General features: G+C 42.0%; 1 protein-coding gene across 1 annotated transcript in view; it reads right to left on the reverse strand.

The window, feature by feature from the left end:
* The window catches only part of LOC128703243 (UDP-glycosyltransferase UGT5-like), a 112,860-nt gene that overhangs the window by 52,260 nt on the left and 37,545 nt on the right, over positions 1-23,055 (reverse strand). The window contains exons 4-5 of the mRNA XM_070083123.1: positions 4,099-4,318; positions 5-118 (exon numbers count right to left, since the gene is read on the reverse strand). Of these exons, the coding sequence (XP_069939224.1) occupies positions 5-118; positions 4,099-4,318 (334 nt within the window). The remainder of the gene's footprint in view (positions 1-4; positions 119-4,098; positions 4,319-23,055) is intronic.

The following is a 23,055-nucleotide window of genomic DNA, read 5'->3' on the forward strand; positions in this document are numbered from 1 at the left end:
CAGCTGAGGCGCACCTTTGTGACGGATGACGTACTCCGTCCAGAACACTGCCAGCTCCGTGGGTGATATAGGTTGATCCCTCATCGACAGTGACATCCTCAGCACATTTTCCTTATACCTGTGCAGAAGTACAGTGAGAAAATCTGAAAGATCACACACACAAGTTATAAAAGAAAAAGAGAGGAAGCAGATATATTACATAATTAGTTATGAAAATGAAGGAGTGGGAGTTCAATTGTTTGAATTCAAGACGGATGAGGAATAGAATTAAAATGGAATATAGTAAGAGGTTATAGTAAACGTGAATACACCCGCACCTGAGAGGACTTTATAGGAGTTTTGACCCAAGTGGTAGAATAATCGATGTGGATGACCTGAAAGTTAAAGTATGAAAAACTTGAAAATACTATCGTATGTATGCATTGAATGCCAGGGAAAGATGATATTGGGAAGCCTCTAATTAAACTACTCAAAGAGAGAATTCTAGTTACATGTAATGCTATTATCAAGAATAGGAACGTTAATAAGTGTACGAGATTTGATGTGGTAATGATGACAAATTGATAGGTTACGTTTGAGTAATTAAAAACTTCGTAAATAGACTTCTGGATATGAACATATAGATTATTACTGAGAAATGGCGAAAGTAAGAGAAAGGGGAAGATGAACTACAAATTGAATGACATTATTATGAGAGAAGTGAAAATGATTGAACTGTAGGTGACAGTTGGAGGTACTATCAAATATAATAATAATAATAATAATAATAATAATAATAATAATAATAATAATAATAATAATAATAATATCTTTATTTACTACAAGTACATGTACATGGTATACAGGCCTTGCTGACATCAATTCAAATTCAAATTCAAATTCAAAGTTCATTCTCTATAAGGATTACAATGGTGAGTTTACAGAATTTAGTTATTGTGTGGTTTATATGTAGTAAAATAATAATTACAGAGTGTACCACTAGAACACCTAGCATGGCTAGGCATTTTGGGCAGACTTAGATTAGATCTAATATAAAAAGCCCCTTGTTATGCTGAACATTTCGGGCAAATTAGGTCAGTGTCCCAGGATGCGACCCACACCAGTCGACTAACACCCAGGTACCCATTTTACTGATGGGGAACATAGACAACAGGTGGACAGAAACACTCCCGATGTTTCTACTCTGGTGGTCTAGAGAGAATGTAGATAACAAAGACGTCAAAGTTAAATATTTTAAATTTAAGAATTCAGTGTTAGATTTGTAAGGTGGATGCACATGGGAAGAGGAATGAATGGTGGAATGATGAAGCAAAGAAAAAGGTAAGGAAAGATAAAATTAACACGAGAGGTTTATACAAAAAGGAAATCGTAATTGGAAGGCAGAATATGTAATGAGAAGAAAAGAGATTGATTGTGGTGTCCCAGAGTTCTGTTAGTAGCTCACTCAGATCACACATTCAGGTCCGTGGTTCGATCCCCTGTACAGGTGGAAACATTGGGCATGTTTCAGTAACATACTTGGTGTCCCTCTTCACCTAGCAGTAAGTAGGTACCTGAGTGTTAGTGAACTAATGTAGACCTGGGTTTTAGTGGACTGGGGAACAAGATTAACCTAAGTTTCCCATAATACTCTGCATAACCAGGGGCTTTTCTATTTAAAATGTCACTGATGTCGGCTAAATCTGTTTAAGTTGCACCAGGAACTTGAAGAAATAAAGATTATTATTATTATTATTATTATTATTATTATTATTATTATTATTATTATTATTATTATTATTATCATTATTATTAATATTATTATTATTATTATTATTATTATTATAAATGTTTAGTAACGGGATGCAAAAAGAGTCAGTGGGAGACTGTGTGAGACTTCATCAGCAAATTTTGATGAGGATGAGAAACGATTCTGAAGAGAGATTAAACATTTAAGAGAGCCTTTGGAGCAATCGACCTTGGCAGTTGAAAATAGAAGAGAGCAGACAAATGGTAGATGTTACCGATCAACACTGTGTCAAGCTACTTGACAGGAAACTTGTTAAAACAGTTAATAAATCTTCGACATCCACAAAGATTTTCCTTCAGATAAAATAAGAGTGATTTTATTACTACAGCAGGAACATAGTAATACCATGTGGGAGTGAGAGATGAAATACACTAGGGAAACACCACAACCTCTCGATCTTAGGAGCCATGGACTCAAGTTCGCCTGCAGCTGTGACGACCATAGCCGTTGGACGCTTCAGGAAGTGAATTGTCCAACAAGAAGGTGATTTATCCAGACCAAAATGTGTCAAGGCTGCTTTAATTGCTGTCTCCATTCCTTTATTGTCCGGCAGTTTTTGTATATCCGTCCTCTTGGCAAATAGGATATTGCCCAGACTGAAGGCACTGTCACATAAGAACATAAAATACAGAAACACTGCAGCAGGTCTAATGATCTATGTGCGGTATACGTAGAGTACATTAAATTTTATTCGTGGTTTATCATACAAAAATGTCAGCCAGTCAGGTTGAAGGGTTGACTCCATACAAACTGATGTATAATCCAAACTCTAGTCTGGTTGAACAAACATACTTTTTCTTTTGTATGAGTTACAAGCCAATGACTGTGAGCGAACTTTATGTGCTCTCTCACTTTTGGTGTTTCTTATATGAATGGTTTCTGTTTCCGTTGCTTTGCTACTTTCTTCCTCTTTGTACATATTGGGAGTATTGATAGCGAGAATATACGTTTATTTAAAAACTACCTCTTGGTATTTGTCTTTGCTTATAGTTTGAACCTTTGATGGTGATTTAAGTTACTGCCAGGTACTAGGGGCTTTTCCATATACATCCTTACAGGTACTTCTCAAACCCCTCTCATTAATATGCTTGACAGTTGCTCTATTACTATTCCTCTATTACCTCATGTCACCTGTCTCCCGTAACTAATAATTGCCCTGAATTGTACACAAGTTTCTTTTTCTACGTCATCATGAATATTTAATATATTTATATGTGAAGCTGTTGAAGAAGTGAATTCATGGGTATTGGGGAGAGGTGTGGAATTAGAAGATAATGAAGCTGACACGATGTGAGAGTTGTCACAATTACTCTTTAATGATCACACTTCTTTTGGGTGATTCTGAATCAAAGTTGCAAAGATTGGTGAAGGAGTTTGAAAGATGGTGTAAGAGAATGAAATTAAAAAAACATTATAAATAAGAACAACGTGATGAAAATAACAAAAAGTCTAGAAATCGATATTGTTTATCAGTCTGGAATATGAATGTGTTGTGTGGGAGTGAACACGTCGTTAGACAGGTCTACGAAAGACGAGGTGAACTACAGAATAGATGAGGTATGTGGAAAATAGTTGAACGTTCAGCTGTCTGTGAGAGGAAATAATTTTTAACCTTTGGAGGCAAAAAAAAAAAAAGTACCAAAGTATAGTGGTACAACCACTTTTAAATAAGTGTAGTTCAAAGGAGTGTTATGTGGACGATTCGGTTTGGTTCTGTGAAAAATATAATTCAGAGGGTAGAGGAGGAGTTGTTGAGATGGTTAGACGTTTTGAGGGGATGGAACTTAAAGACTTATTGAAGGAGGGTACTAGCTGTAGCTAAAAAGGTTGCAGAGAGTGGGTAAACAAGGTTTTGAGTTGTAGGAACTTGATCATCCAGCAGGCGGGTGAGTGTGTCAGATCGGAGTAATAGCAGACTAGACGATTTTATGATTTGACGTGCTGTTAGACAGTAAGGTAATATTTATTAAATGATTTATGGAAACTGATTAGCCTGATTTGAATTCTACATGTGGGAAGTGTGTGGATGTTACAACAGGTAGGTAATGAATTTTGATATCTGGTCTGCTGACAAGATTAATATTATATGAATAATGGAGAAGGTGTTTTTTATGTTTATCTAGACTAAGAAATTATTGTATTTTCTTCTAAAATAAAATAAATAACGAAAAATATATTTGAAATTTAGAAGTTTTGGTGGATAAGAAAAGTTAATTGAGAATAAATAATTTAATTACGTAACAGAGAGGCTATACTTTATCAAAAAACAATTAAAAAATCAAATTACATATAAAGACAAATTTACATACTTGGGGTCGATAAGAATTTTGGTGAGAGCTCCAACGATCATGTCCACAGTAAGTTCTTCCCATATCAAAAAGTCTCCTAGTCCAGAGTTCTTAATAAACATGCTGTTCTTGGGTTGGTCACCGTAGATAGGTAGAGCGAGGAGTGGCGTGGCGTGGTAGATGGCTTCTTGCATACTGAGGAGACCACCGTGTGTGATGAACACCTTCACGTTGTTGTGAGCTGTGGAACAATGTTAGTGAAAGCAACTAGAGGCATGGTACATTGTAAATTAAAACTGAATGATCTTTTAGGTCGTCATTGACGCTTATCAAGTTTCAAATAATAAGGAAAATGGAATAAAACCTGAATGAGGCTAGGGAAGACGGAGGTTAGGAGACAGGTCTTGGTTCTTAGGAGAGGCTATCTATTGGGTTCTAGCTCTTGGTCCCAAAAACGGGACATCCTACTATGGGTAGCTCCATTTCTTAGGATCAAATATTTTTCTCTAGTGTTATCACCCAATGGCTAGACTTACTGCTGCCGTCAGTAGATGTTAGAACATCATTGTAGTTGGGGACAGTCAGGTCAGAGTCAGAGGATGTCCTTGTTGTAGAAGGGTCGAATACAACTCCTGGTGCCGCCTCTTTGATGGTCTCTACTAGGCCAATTCTTTCCATACTCAATGAGCTTGATCTTATCTCCTCTTAAAGTTATGTATGGATTCTGCCTCCACTACATGACTCTCCAGACTGTTCCGCTTCCTGACAACTCTATGGCTGAAGATATACTTCCTAACATCCCTGTGACTCAAGTCTTCAGTTTCCAATTGTGACCGCTTTTTGCTGTGTCCCATCTCTGGTACATCCTGTCCCTATCCTCCTTGTCATTTCCCCGGAGTATTTTATATGTCGTTATCATGTCCTCTCATCCTTCCTGGCTTCAAATGTTGTCAGGTTCATTTAACTTAACCTCTCTTCGTATGACATACCCCTTGGATCCGGGAATAGTTTCGTTGCATTCCTTTGCACTTTCTTTAATTTCTTTACATGCTGACCAGGTGTGAGCTCCAAACTGATGCTGCATACTGCAGTATGGACACGACATACACGGTGTAGTGTCTTGAACGATTCCTTACTGATATGTCGAAACGCTATTCTTAGGTTTGCTAGGCGCCCATATGTTGCAGCAGTTACTTGGTTGATGAGCGCCTCAGATGTGCTCGGTATTATATTCACCTCAAGATCCTTTTCCTTGAGTGAGGTTTGCGGTCTTTCGTCCTCTATCCTGTACTCTGTCTGCAGTCTTTTTTGCCTTTCCCCAATCTTCATGACTTTCCACTTGGTGGGGTTAACCTCCAGGAGTCAGTTGCTGGAACAAGCATGCAGCCTGTCCATATCCCTTTGTACTCCTACCTGATCCTCATCCGATTGAATTATCCTCATTAGCTTCACATTGTCTGCAAACAGTGACACTTCTGAATCTATCCCTTTCATCATGTCATTCGTAATAAACCAGAAGTAGCACCGATCCTAGGACTGATCCCTGTGGAATCCCGCTCGTCACAGGCGGCCCCACTCACACCTCGTCATGTACAATGATTTGTTGTTGCCTTCCTGTTATGTACCTTCTGATCCACTGCTGTTATATCTGCCTGACCCTCTAGCATATGCACTAATCTCTTCTGTGGAACTGTGTCGAAAGAGTTCTTTCAGCCAAGGTAAATGCAAGCTACTCTCTCTCTCTCTCTCTCTCTCTCTCTCTCTCTCTCGTCTTACCTCCCTTACCTTGTCGTAAATCTCTAGAAGGTTTGTGACACAGTATTTCCCCTCCCTGAAACCGTGCTGGTTTACATGTACAGCTCATTCCTTTCTAGGTGCTCCACTACTCTTCTGGTAATTTTTCCCTGACATTCAATATTAGACATGTTAGTGATACTGGTAGTAGTTTAATGCTGCGTGTTTGTCTTCTTTCTAAAAAACTGAGAATGCATTGCTGTCTTCCACACCTTAGGTTGACACCTTGTTTAGATAGATGTGTTGAAAATTTTTGTTATTGGCACACAGCGCCTCTGCTTCCTCTCTCAGGACCCAAGGAGAGATGTTGTCTGGTCCCACTGCCTTTGAGGTATCAAGTTCACTTAGAAGCCTTTTCACCTCCTCGGTTGTGTATTATGTGCAGCACTTGTTGGTGTTCCCCATCATTCCGGGTTTTCAGAGTCCTTTCTGTCTTCACTGAAGTTGCTTCTCTAAATCTCAAGTTGAACTCTTAACTTACTTCTCGGTCGTTTCATGTGATCTATCCTCTTTCGTTTATCAGACTGATTACCTGGTCCTTGAATGTTGTTATCCTTCTGATGTGACTGCACAACAATTTCAGGTCAGACTTGGCTTTTGATGCTATGTCATTGTCATATTGCCAGTGGGTCTCCCTCATCATCTCTACATATTCCTTTCTGACTCTTCGACTACTCTCTTTATTTTCCTGGGTCCATTGTCTTCTATAATTTTTCCATGCTCTAGCGCAATTAGTTTTGGCCTCTCACCACCTTTGGGTGAATGAATGGTTCGTTCTGGTCACCTCATTTTTTTTCTGTTGCTCTTTTATACAAACCTCTCCTCTGCCTCATTGCATTTTGTTGTCACATAGTCTATCATATCATTTACTAATTTTCCTACCAGTTTTCTTTCCCACTGAATCTCATGCAGGAAATTCATTATGCATGTGTAGTCCTCCCTTTTGTAGATTGGCTTCTCAGGTCCCTACTCTTCCTGCTTCCCTCTCTACTTGTATCTCTACTATGTACTTGAATCTCAGGAATTTCCAGGTGAGTCACCCACAACTAGTAACTTCGACATGTCAACGTGGGCTCTACTGGCCCACTTGGGCAGGGCAATTTGCATCAACTATTGCACTGATGCTCTCATATTATTGCCTTGGCTTCCTGCTATTCTGTGTGGTTTTGTGTGTGTGTGTGTGTGTGTGTGTGTGTGTGTGTGTGTGTGTGTGTGTTTGTGTGTGTGTGTGTGTGTGTGTGTGTGTGTGTGTGTTGTGTGTGTGTGTGTGTGTGTGTATGTGTGTGTGTCACCATAGTTGCTGATCCCTGTATTCCCAGTATTATATAGCATAGCATATTAGTATCATCCATGTGCTTTAGATACGAGATCCCTTGTAGGCCTGTGGCTTTGTGTGACGTCACGGGATACAGATGTGTAGGCTCATACCTCTGCCCCGGCCTCACTCGGCGGCAGACCATTCAGCGGACAGGCAAGGCAGCTGGGCTCCATCCCTCATCTCAGTCTGACAATATAGTTACCATCCTACAAGTGTGTCTACCTTCAACCTACGATATCTCCATTAAAGAACCCTTACGATAAATGGTGGCATCGGAGGGCCTGTAATTCTGACGATTACAGCGATTTCTGGAGATAAAATTTCGACCAGCAAGACGGCCATTTCGTGTCACCAGTAGGCCTACCGAGGTTCACCCCAGCCAGCTACCTCAAGCCAGCTACTCTACCAGCTTCTACATTATTCACTGGTCAGTCTCCTTGTATTAGTGTTTATCTGCTTATTTGCATCACTCCCAAGGGGTTGACCCGAGTTTGCAAAATAAGCCAGTTTCCAGTCTGTGGTGGGGGAGTCAGAACAACCGAGCCCAGTCGAGCCTAGTCTACTCCATCCAATTCCTTTGCCTGCCAAGCCAGCTTCCACCCCTACTGTGCTCATCGTGTGAAGTTATCAAGCTATTCTGTGTGAAGGGTTATGATAAGCCAGCTAGTAACTAACCCAAGTAACCCAGTACTCGAGCAAGCCACGTGAGTAGTCTTCATCGCTTGTGATTCAAGCTCCAAGCATTTTGAGTGCTCCTTTTCATCCTTGTGGTGTTGTAGTATTTCGTGGGTTTATTTTAAGCCAGCCGGCTTAGAATTATCTTCGCGGCAGTGTGGGTGTTCTCAGTGAGGCTTACGACGTTCAACCCATAAGCCCAGCCACTCACGATCACGTGTGTCTCACCATTGCCGGTCTCAGTCCTGTTAACCCACAAACCCAACTACAGTCAGCCATTACACACTCACCTACTTCATCAGTGTTTTGGTGCACTGCTAAGGGTTGTAGCACCATATTTTAAGGACCACATAGGGGGTCAAGAGCTAGAGTGTGTTCGCACCACCTTTATAAAGCCTCCTGTGTGAAGTCTATCGCCGATGTAAGCGCAATTCTACGATCATCTGTGCAGAGGACAGCAGCAAGACGATATAAACAATCCATCAATCTCATTCTTCAAGTGTTACAGCGATAATATTTTTTTTTAGAGACATTTGCGAGTGTTGAGACATTTTTTTTTCTATGTTCCCAGTGATTTTTTTCTTAGTGACATTCAGTGACTCTCGATCAGACTCAGTGTTTATCATGTACTGATTGCATTAATTTCTTTTAATCTCCTTAATTCAGTGTTAATTTTCGTGCATTATCTTATATCTGTTGCATTGTGTATCTTTTTATACACTTGAAGTAAGTACTTAGTGTTTTTCCTTGTTGTGTGTGCAACATATGAGCAGTATAGAACTTGTGTTACACTTCAGAATCACCTAGTGTTCTCAGTATTCCAGTGAAGTATAGAACTTGTGTTACACTTCAGAATCACCTAGAGTTCTCAGTATTCCAGTGAAGTATTTCAGTATATTTTTCACCTCATATTCTGCATCACAACTCAGTGTTTTCTGTTATTTTTTTTTCTTCCCAGCATTTGTGTATTTTTATTTTGTTCCCTGTGTGTTGAACATTCTTGTGTTCATATTCTTTCATTTAGCCAGTGTTTAATTTGTCTTATTTCCACAGACAATAGTGCCATTTTTAAAGTCCAAGCAAGAAATCATTTTTACAAAATTTTTCAAAACATCAAGTTTCATTGCAAGAAAATTCTAGTAATGTGTTTATATTGATGTGTTGTGTTCTGCATCACTGTAAGTGTTCAAATTTTGTTTTGTTATGTGTTTTTAGCACCTATTATTTTTCATGTTTTATTGAACAAATTCACTCTTAGTGCAATTTTTAAGTTCTTCTTTTAAAGTAAATTGTTCTTTGCTTGTTAAGTGTTGTTTAAGTTGCAGTTAAAAGTTAAAGTGTTCATTCCTTGATATATTTCTTTTCTTGTGTGTTATAATTTTTATTGTTGCACATTGACTCATTTTGCAATAATTCTTGTGCAAATATTGTATTGCTATTAAAGTTTCCTTGCAGAAAATTTTATGAAGTACTTGTTGATTAGCAACTGTTAATTTGATATATTGCTACAGTTTATTACAGAGCAGTTTCTTATTCTCTGTTCTGTGCATAGTATTTTATTCTGTCTGTGTCATTTTATTTTTATTTCAGTGAATGGTGTGTCCGTTTTAATTTTTGCACAAGTTTATTGAGTCCATTTTATCATTTTATTGTGTATTTCCTTGTTGCATTGAAAGTAAAGACAACTCACTGTGCCATTCATTCAATTTAAAGTAAAAGTTGAGCATATTAGATTTGAGCAAAGTACAAGTTCTCTTGATTTTCAAAGTGTTGTTTATTAAGTTGCATATTTTTCTTGTGTGAGTTCTTTGCTTACTGTGTAACCTGTCAATTTTTAATTACTTATGCAGAATTGTTAAGCATTTTCTTCCACTTAAGCTTAAGATAAGCTTATTGTGTTATTCTCTCTATTTTTTTTTTTTGACTTATGCCCTTCAGTATTTTCACTGAGAAGATGTCCCAGTCACTTTTGAATGTTCACTTAGTGTATCATTCCAGTCAAAGTCAATATGAATCAGTCCACAGTACCAATATTCCCTTACTGACTGAAAGACAATATCTAGCCCTTGAGCAATGTGTTTGTTCTCACAGCTTGTATCTGAGATTTGTTAAAGTGCTGCGAAATGTGAAGTTCAGATTAAGTTCCTATAGATCCGTGAATTACTTATTAACGTAGCCGAGCGGTCAGGCACTAGTAATTCTGTCATTCCCATCTGTGTTCCACCTACACCTTCAGACTTGCAGGATAAAGTTCCGTTGCCTCAAGTGTCCGGGGACACTCAGACTGCCTTGAGTGCACAGCCTATCCCTGCAATGACTGCTAGTTCGAGTAGTAGTTTCTCCACAGGGGATGCCTTGTCAGAAAACGATTACTTGCAACTAGTAATGCCATCTCTTGTTGATGTGACATGCTGTCTGCAGAAAGACATCTCTGTTACAGCTAGTGCTCTCACTAGAGTGTCTGTTGTTGTTCCTAATGTTCCAGATAGTGATAACGTCCTAGTTGACAGTGATTCCTGCAAGGTCAAAGGTTTATTTGTTGAACCTTCCTTACACATTGTAAGAGACAGTAAGATCCATTTACTCCTTGCTAACACTTTGGGTCACAGTGTTCGTCTCAGAGCAAATACCAACCTCGTTGACCTAGTTCACTATCCTTACCCTGTTCAAGTACAGGATGACGTGTCACCTGACCAGTGGGTCGGTGCTATTTCTACCGGGGAGACCTCATCCACTTCACCGGATCAATCTGTTTCACCAGTTGAGGAGAAAGACTTAGCTCCCACTGACTTCCCAGATGAAGTCAAGCGTTTGTTGACTCTGCTGAACAAACGTCGTAAAGCCATTGCCTTACCAGGTGAGAAGATGGGTATAACGAACTTATTGTCCCATCGTATTCCACTTGGACCTGGTACTAGACCTATCTACATACCTGCGTACAGAATGCCTCATTCACAAGTTGCTGTCGCAGAGGAACTGATCAATCAAATCCTCAATGATGGAGTTATTGCACATAGCAATTCACCCTGGAATGCACCCTTGATCCTAGTGCCTAAGAAGGATGGCACTTGGAGCCCGGTGATTGACTTTAGGAAGTTAAATGCGAAAACCATTCCAGATCGCTTCCCACTTCCTGTACTAGGTGACCTTTTACGCAATATCGGAGATAACGAAGTCTTCTCGACCCTGGACTTGTTACAAGGGTTTTGGCAAGTCCCTCTTCACGAGGACAGCCAAGAGTTAACTGCATTCTCCACTCCCACAGGTCATTATCACTTCCTACATATGGCGTTTGGATTACGATCGTCTCCTATCACGTTCTCTAGACTCATGACCAACATCTTTAGAGGTCTTATAGGTAAAGCACTTATGGTGTACTTAGACGACGTAATCGTCATGTCCGAAGACGTGGACACACACCTGAAAAGACTTGATATAGTACTTGGCAAGCTTAAAGAAGCAAATTTAAAGATCAAACTGTCTAAATGTCAATTTTTCAGATCAGAAATTAAGTTTCTTGGTCACGTAGTCACTCCTAGAGGGGTTACGACTGACCAAAATAAAGTAACTGCAGTATTAAATTTTCCAACTCCCAAAACTGCTGATGCTGTAAGATCCTTTGTGGGCTTAGCAGGTTTTTATAGATCTTTCATTGCCAATTTTTCTTCCATAGCTGCTCCACTAACTGAGTTGCTTAAGAAAGATGCTCCTTTTGTTTGGACCTTCCGTCAAGAAAGAGCATTCCAGACATTAAAAGAAAAGCTAACATCTGCTCCAGTTTTGAAATTTCCAGATTTTTCTAAGCCCTTGTATCTGACAACTGATGCTAGTTCAGACACATATGCAACAGTTAGGTATCTTTATTTCGAAACGTTTCGCCTACCAATAATAGATATAATAGAATAATAATAGAAATATATAATAATATAATATAATATAATAAAATATAATAATAATATAATATAAAATATAATAATAGAAATAAAGATACCTAACTGTTGCATATGTGTCTTACCTAACAATCTGTCGGTATTTTATACCATTTTAATGTTCATGCTAGTTCAATTGGCATAGGTGCCGTACTAGCTCAGAAGACTGATAGCAAGTAGAACGCAGTTGCATTTGCTAGCCGAGTCCTTACGAAGGCTGAACGTAATTATACAGTAACGGAGCAAGAAGCTTTAGCAATAGTATGGTCTTTAAAGCACTTCCGAGACATCATTTACCAGTACCCTGTTCATGTCTTGACAGACCATGCGCCACTGATACCTTTATTCCAGAACAAACAGCCTACTGGAAGGTTAGCCAGATGGACCTTGACTATCCAAGAGTTCAATCCCACTTTTGAACATTTACCTGGCAAGTCAAATGTAGTCGCTGATGCTTTATCGCAACACGTTAGTGTAGTTACTGCAGATCCTCCATTTACTGTCGAGGATGTCAAAACTGCACAAAGAACAGATCCCATGTGGTCTGGTGTAATTCGATTCCTGCTCCAGGAAGATCTTATTCTTACTGTGAAGCCACCAGCACCCATTAGTGACTTTGTAATGAGCCAAGAATTACTGTATCGAACAGCCGAGTTGGGTACTCCAAGCAGAAGAGTTTACCAGTTAGTAATTCCACAGTCAGATAAGATAAGATAAGATTTCGTTCGGATTTTTAACCCCGGAGGATTAGCCACCCAGGATAACCCAAGAAAGTCAGTGCGTCATCGAGGACTGTCTAACTTATTTCCATTGGGGTCCTTAATCTTGTCCCCCAGGATGCGACCCACACCAGTCGACTAACACCCAGGTACCTATTTGCTGCTAGGTGAACAGGACAACAGGTGTAAGGAAACGTGTCGAAATGTTTCCACCCGCCGGGAATCGAACCCGGGCCCTCCGTGTGTGAAGCAGGAGCTTTAGCCACCAGGCCACCGGGCCACCGGTCACTAGTGATTGTAGCTGTATCTTTTGTAGATACTCGTTCAGACTGTCCTCAGTCAAGGCATGTGTTAGCCATTGCAGAGGAATTCGATCCTCCCAGAGATGATAACCATTCTGCATATGTAAACCTAACCCTCGCAGAAATGGGTTTAAATGTACATAGTCTGCATAATTAGATGTCCGAGATGAATGAAATTATCAACTGTGTGTTTTGTCATTAGTTGATCAGTTGTCAGAAATTTTCATGTTCACGTTCCCTCCGTATTCTGAGAATTTGACAGTAATAGTCTGAGTGCACCGGATGCTTTTGCTGTTAATTTCACCTTGTATATATATATTTATTCTTCCTTAGAATCCGTAGAGTGCATGAATACAGATCGATCGATCAATTCCATCCATATTGTACAATGATTTGTTCTTATAGTTGTAATGCATTACGTTAAAACTCATTACGTTAACACCCATTACGTCAAAATCATGTTGTACCATCCATTAGTTCTAAGTTATATATGAATTTGTTATTGTATAGAATCAGCCCAGATCCGCCTGCCTGTTCAGCCTATAGTATAGTAGTGTATGTCGGGACGACATACGTAACATGACCGAGCTGTCAGCATAGTTGCTGATCCCTGTATTCCCAGTATTATATAGCATTGCATATTAGTATCATCCATGTGCTTTAGATACGAGATCCCTTGTAGGCCTGTGGCTTTGTGTGACGTCACGGGATACAGATGTGTAGGCTCATACCTCTGCCCCGGCCTCACTCGGCGGCAGACCATTCAGCGGACAGGCAAGGCAGCTGGGCTCCATCCCTCATCTCAGTCTGACAATATAGTTACCATCCTACAAGTGTGTCTACCTTCAACCTACGATATCTCCATTAAAGAACCCTTACGATATGTGTGTGTGTGTGTGTGTGTGTGTGTACTCACCTATTTGCTCACCTATTTGTGGTTTCAGGGGCCGAGTCTTAGCTCCTGGCTCTGCCTCTACATCAGTTGCTACTGGGTCCTCTCTCTCCCCGCTCCATGAGCTTTATCACACCTCGTCTTAAAACTATGTATGGTTCCTGCCTCCACTACATCACCTTCTAGGCTATTCCACTGCCTAACAACTCTATGACTGAAGAAATGCTTCCTAATATCTCTCTGACTCATCTGTGTCTTCAACTTCCAATTGTGACCTCTTGTTTCTGTGTCCCCTCCCTGGAACATCCTGTCTTTGTCCACCTTGTCTATTCTGCCCAGTATTTTATATGTCGTTATCATGTCTCCCCTGACCCTCCTGTCCTCTAGTGTCGTCAGGCCGATTTCCCTTAACTTTTCTTCATTAGACATTCCCCTTAGCTCTGGAACTAACCTTGTCACAAACCTTTGCACTTTCTCTAGTTTCTTGACGTGCTTTATCAAGTGCGGGTTCCAAACAGGTGCTGCATACTCGAGTATGGGCCTGACGTACACGGTGTACAGTGTCTTGAACGATTCCTTATTAAGGTATCGGAACACTGTTCTCAGGTTTGCCAGGCGCCCATATGCTGCAGCAGTTACCTGGTTGATGTGTGCTTCCGGAGACATGCTCGGTGTTATACTCACTCCAAGATCTTTCTCCTTGAGCGAGGTTTGCAGTCTTTGGCCACCTAGCCTATACTCTGTCTGCGGTCTTCTTTGCCCTTCGCCTATCTTCATGACTTTGCATTTGGCGGGATTAAATTCGAGAAGCCAGTTGCTGGACCAGGTGTCCAGTCTGTCCAGGTCTCTTTGAAATCCTGCCCGGTCCTCATCTGATTTAATTCTCCTCATTAACTTTACATCGTCTGCGAACAGAGACACTTCTGAGTCTAACCCTTCCACCATGTCGTTCACATATACCAAAAATAGCACTGGTCCTAAGACCGACCCCTGTGGGATCCCGCTCGTCACAGGTGCCAATTGTGATACATCATTACGTACCATGACTCGTTGTTGCCTCCCTGTCAGGTATTCTCTGATCCATTGCAGTGCCCTTCCTGTTATATGCGCCTGATGCTCTAGCTTCTGCACTAATCTCTTGTGAGGATCTGTGTCAAAGGCCTTCTTGCAGTCCAAGAAGATGCAATCAACCCACCCTCTCTCTCTCTCGTGTCTTACTTCTGTTACTTTATCATAAAACTCCAGAAGGTTTGTGACACAAGATTTTCCTTCCATGAATCCGTGCTGGTTGGCGTTTATACTCTTGTTCCGTTCGAGGTGCTCCACCACTCTCTTCCTGATAATCTTCTCTATAACTGCATACTATACACGTCAGTGACACAGGTTTATAGTTTAGTGCCTCTTTTCTGTCTCCTTTTTTAGAAATGGGAACTACATTTGCCGTCTTCCATACCTGAGGTAGTTGCCCAGTTTCAAGGGACGTGTTGAAGATCGTGGTAAGTGGCACACACAATGCATCCACTCCCTCTCTAAGGACCCACGGGGAGATGTTGTCCGGTCCCATTGCCTTTGAGGTATCGATGTCCCTTAGCAGTTTCTTCACCTTCTCCTCATCTGTATGTATGTTATCCAACACTTGTTGGTATATTCCTTGCTGGTGTCCCCATCTGGTCTGTCCCCGAAGAGGCCTTCCTGTCTCCATTGTAAATACTTCCTTAAATCTCATGCTGATCTCTTCACATACCTCTTGATCGTTTCTTGTGAGTTCTCCACCTTCTTTCTTCAGCCTTATCACCTGGTCTTTGACTGTTGTCTTCCTCCTAATGTGGCTATACAGCAGTTTCGGGTCAGACTTGACTTTCGATGCTATGTCGTTCTCGTACTGTTGCTGGGCCTCCCTCCTTATCTGTGCATACTCGTTTCTTGCTCTTCTACTAATCTCCTTATTTTCCTGGGTCCTTTGCCTCCTGTACGCTTTCCATTCTCTGTTGCACTTAGTTTTTGCCTCCCTACACCTTTGGGTAAACCAAGGACTCGCTTTGGTCTTCCAATTATTTCTGTTTCCCTTGGGAACAAACCTTTCCTCTGCCTCCTTGCACCTTTTTGCTACATATTCCATCATCTCGTTTACTGATTTTCCTACCAGGTCTCTGTCCCACTGAACCTCCTGTAGGAAGTTCCCCATACCTGTGTAGTCCCCCCTTTTGTAGTTTGGCTTTTCCCATTCTGTTCCTGTTTCCTTCTCCACTTGTAACTCTACTATATAATCAAAACTCAGAACCACGTGATTGCTAGCTCCAAGGGGCCTCTCGTAAGTGATGTCCTCAATGTCTGAACTGCTCAGGGTGAACACAAGATCCAGTCTTGCTGGCTCACCCTCCCCTCTCTCTCAGGTAGTGTCCCTGACATTTTGATGCATGAGGTTTTCAAGTCCCACATTAATCATCTTGGCTCTCCATGTTTTGGGACCCCCATGTGACTCCAGGTTTTCCCAGTCGATCTCCCTGTGGTTGAAATCGCCCATTACCAGTAACTTTGCTCTGCTCGAGTGAGCTCTTCTTGCCACCTCAGCCAGTGTGTCCACCATCGCCCTGTTGTTTTCTTCGCACTCCTCTCTTGGCCTCCTGCAGTTCTGTGGTGGGTTATACATCACTCCAATGACTGCTTTATGTTCTCCAGACTGAATTGTACCTACTATGTAGTCTCTTTCTCAAATCATGTCTATGCCTTCCATTTCCTCAAATCCCCATCAGTTTCTTATGAGCAGTGCAACTCCTCCTCCCCCTCTACTCCTTCTATCTTTTCTCAGGATCTGATATCCCGGTGGGAAGATTGCGTCTGTTATTGTCTCAGCGAGTTTTGTTTCTGTGACTGCTATGATGTCTGGGAATTTCTCACTGATTCTTTCGTGCCTCTCCTCATGTTTATTCGTTATTCCATCTGCGTTTGTGTACCAAACTTTCAGCTTCTTTTCTATCACTGTGGTCCTGCAAGAATATTGGAGTTGCGGGAGCAGGAGCCTTGGCGGGGGCCTATGGGGGGCTGTGGTGTAGGTGGGGTTTGTGATGATAGAGGTGGGGTCAGAATGCCCATAAGGGACAGCTGTTGAGATGAGGTTTGTGATGTGGGTGTTGCTGGAAGAGGGAACAGTGAGTGGGTTGTGGTTTGGGTTGCTCAGTTGCGTTGGGATTGTCACGATAGGAGTCTTTCGGTAGGAGATTCTGCGGGGTGTGTTTGCCCTTCCTTCTGTGTCTGAGTCCTGTGTGTGTGTGTACTCACCTAGTTGTACTCACCTAGTTGAGGTTGCGGGGGTCGAGTCCGAGCTCCTGGCCCCGCCTCTTCACTGATCGCTACTAGGTCACTCTCCCTGAGCCGTGAGCTTTATCATACCTCTGCTTAAAGCTCTTAAAGCTATGTATGGATCCTGCCTCCACTACATCACTTCCCAAACTATTCCACTTACTGACTACTCTGTGGCTGAAGAAATACTTCCTAACATCCCTGTGATTCATCTGTGTCTTCAGCTTCCAACTGTGTCCCCTTGTTACTGTGTCCAATCTCTGGAACATCCTGTCTTTGTCCACCTTGTCAATTCCTCTCAGTATTTTGTATGTCGTTATCATGTCCCCCCTATCCCTCCTGTCCTCCAGTGTCGTCAGGTTGATTTCCCTTAACCTCTCCAAGTAGGACATACCCCTTAGCTCTGGGACTAGTCTTGTTGCAAACCTTTGCACTTTCTCTAGTTTCTTTACGTGCTTGGCTAGGTGTGGGTTCCAAACTGGTGCCGCATACCCCCCTATCCCTCCTGTCCTCCAGTGTCGTCAGGTTGATTTCCCTTAACCTCTCCAAGTAGGACATACCCCTTAGCTCTGGGACTAGTCTTGTTGCAAACCTTTGCACTTTCTCTAGTTTCTTTACGTGCTTGGCTAGGTGTGGGTTCCAAACTGGTGCCGCATACTCCAATATGGGCCTAACGTACACGGTGTACAGGGTCCTGAATGATTCCTTATTAAGATGTCGGAATGCTGTTCTGAGGTTTGCTAGGCGCCCATATGCTGCAGCAGTTATTTGGTTGATGTGCGCTTCAGGAGATGTGCCTGGTGTCATACTCACCCCAAGATCTTTTTCCTTGAGTGAGGTTTGTACTCTCTGGCCCCCTAGACTGTACTCCATCTGCGGTCTTCTTTGCCCTTCCCCAATCTTCATGACTTTGCACTTGGTGGGATTGAACTCCAGGAGCCAATTGCTGGACCAGGTCTGCAGCCTGTCCAGATCCCTTTGTAGTTCTGCCTGGTCTTCGATCGAGTGAATTCTTCTCATCAACTTCACGTCATCTGCAAACAGGGACACCTCAGAGTCTATTCCTTCCGTCATGTCGTTCACAAATACCAGAAACAGCACTGGTCCTAGGACTGACCCCTGTGGGACCCCGCTGGTCACAGGTGCCCACTCTGACACCTCGCCACGTACCATGACTCGCTGCTGTCTTCCTGTCAAGTATTCCCTGATCCATTGTAGTGCCTTCCCTGTTATCCCTGCTTGGTCCTCCAGTTTTTGCACTAATCTCTTGTGTGGAACTGTGTCAAACGCCTTCTTGCAGTCCAAGAAAATGCAATCCACCCACCCCTCTCTCTTAACCTCTCCAAGTAGGACATACCCCTTAGCTCTGGGACTAGTCTTGTTGCAAACCTTTGCACTTTCTCTAGTTTCTTTACGTGCTTGGCTAGGTGTGGGTTCCAAACTGGTGCCGCATACTCCAATATGGGCCTAACGTACACGGTGTACAGGGTCCTGAATGATTCCTTATTAAGATGTCGGAATGCTGTTCTGAGGTTTGCTAGGCGCCCATATGCTGCAGCAGTTATTTGGTTGATGTGCGCTTCAGGAGATGTGCCTGGTGTCATACTCACCCCAAGATCTTTTTCCTTGAGTGAGGTTTGTACTCTCTGGCCCCCTAGACTGTACTCCATCTGCGGTCTTCTTTGCCCTTCCCCAATCTTCATGACTTTGCGACTTGGTGGGATTGAACTCCAGGAGCCAATTGCTGGACCAGGTCTGCAGCCTGTCCAGATCCCCTTTGTAGTTCTGCCTGGTCTTCGATCGGAGTGAATTCTTCTCATCAACTTCACGTCATCTGCAAACAGGACACCTCAGAGTCTATTCCTTCCGTCATGTCGTTCACAAATACCAGAAACAGCACTGGTCCTAGGACTGACCCCTGTGGGACCCCGCTGGTCACAGGTGCCCACTCTGACACCTCGCCACGTACCATGACTCGCTGCTGTCTTCCTGTCAAGTATTCCCTGATCCATTGTAGTGCCTTCCCGTTATCCCTGCTTTATCCTCCAGTTTTTGCACTAACTTTGTGTGGAACTGTAGTGTCAAACGCCTTCTGCAGTCCAAGAAAATGCAATCCACCCACCCCTCTCTCTGTCTTACCACGCCACCATGTCATAGAACTCCAGTAGCTCGTACATAGGATTTCCCGTCCATGAAAACCATGCTGGCTGCTGCTGATGAGATCGTTGCTTTCAGGTGCTCCACCACCTTCTGATAATTTTCTCCATGATTTTGTATACTATACATGCTGAAGTGACACTGGTCTGTGGGTTTAATGCTCTCTTGCGTCTGTCTCTTTTAAAGATTGGGACTACATTTGCTGTCTTCAATGCCTCAATCTCCTGTTTCTGATAGATGTATTAAATATTGTTGTTAGGGGTACATATGCCTCTTGCTCCTCTCTCTCAACACACCCATGGGAGATGTTATCTGGCCTCATTGCCTTTGAGGGGTATCGTGTAGTCACCAGAAGTCCTCACTTCTTCCTCGGTTGTGCACTGTGTCCAAGCACATGGTGGTGGGTGTGCCCCACCTTCCGCCCTTCTGAGCCCTTCGCCCCTCTGTGAACACTTTTGAATTCTTGTTGAGTTCCTCACATGCTTCACGGTCATTTCTTGTTGCCTCCTCCTTCCTTTCCTTAGCCTATTTACTGGTCATTGACTGCTGTTTTCTCCTGATGGCTGTACAACAGTTTCTGGGTCAGATTTGGCCGCTGCTATGTCGTTTTCATATTGTCTTTGGGCCTCCTTCTCTTATCTGCAGTATATTCTGTTTCTGGCTCATGACTGCTCTTATTCTCTCCTGGGTCCTTTGCCTTCTATATTTCTTCCATTCCTAGCACACTAAGTGGCTCTCCTGCACCTTTAAAACTCCATGGGCTTGTATCCTGGCTTTTTTCATTATTCCTTTACCTCTGGGTTCAAACTCTCCCTATTCTCTGAAAATTTATAATCTCATCCATGTCTTCTCCCCTTATTTGACATTTTCTCTCAATCTCCTTTCTTTCTTCCTGCCGTCTTCAGTGTGTGTCCTTCTCCTCTCTCCCAAAGCCCATGGATAATCATCACTGATTTTGCCTCTTTCCTCCTCCATTGCCTCTTCCTCTGTGACTCATCTGTCTGCATGTGGTCATTTTCTCCTTGATTTTTCCAGAAGTGTTCTTGGTAGCATGGCTGTGTTTCAGCATTCGACCTATCTCCTCTCCATCTGCACTATCTGCTCTTCCTTCCACTCCTCACCTTCTCTGCAGGCTGGATATGACCTTAGCATATTCATATCTCCTTCCTTCCTGTTCCTGCCTCTCATCATCGTGACATGGTGTGTCTTCTCTGGTCACTACCCTGAGACTTGCTTCAGCCTGTTTAATTCTCAAATTCTAGACCTTACCCTCGCCATTGTGTTTGACTTGTGCTCTCCCAATTTTTCTGTCTCTTCTCCAACCTCTTCCCATTTCACAGAGAGCTTTTTCTCCATTTTTTCAGAAAGCACTTCCTAATTTTCTCTCCCATTTCCTGTTCATCCTTTCCACTGTTCCTCCATCCATTCCTCCTACCAGTACCAACATTCCATCCCTGATTCCCATGAGTCCCAACCATTTTTTTTTAATGAAAGAGACAGAGGAAGAGAAAAGAAAAAGGAGAGAGTGAGAGATAGGAGAGAGAGAAGGGGAGCCTATAAGAGAGGGGAAAGAAGGAAAAGGGGGGAGAAAGGAGAGAGGGAAAAGGTAAGAGAGAGGGGAGTGACAAGGGAAGAGAGAGAGAAATAGTAGAAAGAGAGAGAGTAAGAGAGAAGAGAGAGAGTAAGAGAGGAAGAGAGAGAGGAGACAGGAGAGAGAGAGGAAGAGAGAGAGAAAGAGTGAAAGAATAGAGAGGAGAGGAAGAGAGAGAGGATGAGAGAGAGGATGAGGGAGAAAGGGGGAAAGAGAGAGAGAGAGAGAGAGAAGAGAGAGAAAGGAGAGGAGAGAGATGGGGAGGAAATAAGGTTATAGGTCACCACAGGAAGGTGTAAAATCCTGCATATGTGTGTGTGTGTGTCTATATATGTGTGTATGTACTGTATGTGTGTGTGTGTGTGTGTGTTTATGTGTGTGTGTATGTGTGTGTTTGTGTGTGTGTGTGTGTGTGTGTGTGTGTGTGTGTGTGTGTGTGTGTCTGTGTGTGAGTGTGTGTGGGAGTGCATGTGTGTGTGTGTTGTGTGTGTGTGTGTCTGTGCGTCTGTGTGTGTGTGTCTGCACTCACCTGAATTGTACTCAATTTTAATTGTTGTTGCAGGGGTCGAGACTCAGCTCCTGGCCCTGACTCCTTCACTGATCGCTACTAGGTCCCTCTCCCTCTCTGCTTCCTGAGCTTTGGTGGGATAATTTCTTCTTTAAAACTATGTATGGTTCCTGCCTCCACTACTCAATTTGCTAGCTATTCCACTCCTGGCGACTCTATGGCTGAAGAAATACTTCCTAACGTCCCTGTGGACTCGTCTGAGCCTCTCTCAGCTTCCAGTTGTGACCCCTTGTTTCTGTGTCCCTCTCTGAACATCCCCATTCTGCCCAACAATTCTGTCTATTCCCACAGTATCTTGTATGTAGTTATCATGTCTCCTTGACCCCTCTGTCCTCCCCAGTGTTGTCAGTCCGATTTCCTCTAACCTTTCTCGTACGACATCTCCCGAGCTCTGGGACTAGCCTTGTTGCAAACCTTTGTACTTTCTTTAACTTGACGTGTTTGACCAGGTGGGTTCCAACTGGTGCCGCATACTCCAGTATGCGCCTGACGTAAATGGTGATTCGAATGATTCCTTACTGAGGTATCGAACACCATCCGCAGGTTTCCGCTGCACTCCCGATGCTGCAGCAGTTATCTGATTGATGCTGCTCTGTGAGATATGCACGGTTTTATTCTCTCACCACCGCCAGATCTTTTTCCTCTTTGTGTATGAGGTTTGCGTCTTGTCCATCTAAACAATATTGTGTCTGTGGTCTCTCTTTGCCCTTCCACAATCTTCTATGGCTTTGCATTTTAAGTAGTGATTAAACTCAAGGATTCATTTTTTAACAGTTTGTTTTTATCGCCTTTCATGCCACTTTTCAACAATCACCACTTTGGATTTGATGGCTGCAGCTATATCATGATTTCGTTGATGTAGTTTGATTATTCTCTATGTTTAATACTGATGAGGAAGCAATTTTTTAGTATTAATGTAGCATCTAGCTTCCAACTAGAAAGTCTAATTGTTTAGAAAATAATTTTAATTGACGAACTTTAATATCTCTTCTAACTCTCTCGATTACAATTCTAATTATGATTTTATCTAATAATTTTGGTAAAAACATTATAGACTGAGAAAAATATCTCATTTGAAATGTGTGTGTTTGAATCTCAAGACTTCAGCCTGACTGCCTTTTTCTTTCTCTCCATTTTCCCACATAAAGGGCCTTCCTAATTTTTGATGTAGAAACTACATTTAATTTCCCATGTCCAGCACTCCTTCACAGATATTTTCTCTTGAAGATCTACAGATTATTTTTTCTCCTGATCCTTCTCAGGTACTCTGTACAGAATGATATAAAGGTGCCTTTTTAGAATGTCTAACTGGAAATGTAAATAATGTTATATTTGATTTGCATTCATAAAGTGTTTATAAACCTTTTTCAAATTAGAAAGTAAAAGATTGCATTTAGTTTTGACCAAATTTTAAGCACTAAACCCTAATTCATTTTGATAGTTAAACGATATTATTACTGTTAATGATAAATCGTTCTCCTTTCCTGTCAAAGAGAATTAGGCCAGTTAGAAAAGCTTTCTAACTCCATTTCCTGAGCTGCAAACTGCTCAGCTTCTCTTTTATAGTGTATTAAATATATTACATTGTCACTGGAAGCTTAGATTTTCAAAATATCACTATAGCATGAACCACCTTTGCAGCTTCAATACCAACAAATATATAAGTAATTAAATAAAATAAAATATAACAATCTAAAGAATAAATCCTTTTATATAAATTATAATCATTCTCT

Source organism: Cherax quadricarinatus, chromosome 9, assembly GCF_038502225.1.
Source record: "Cherax quadricarinatus isolate ZL_2023a chromosome 9, ASM3850222v1, whole genome shotgun sequence".
Lineage (NCBI taxonomy): Eukaryota > Metazoa > Arthropoda > Malacostraca > Decapoda > Parastacidae > Cherax > Cherax quadricarinatus.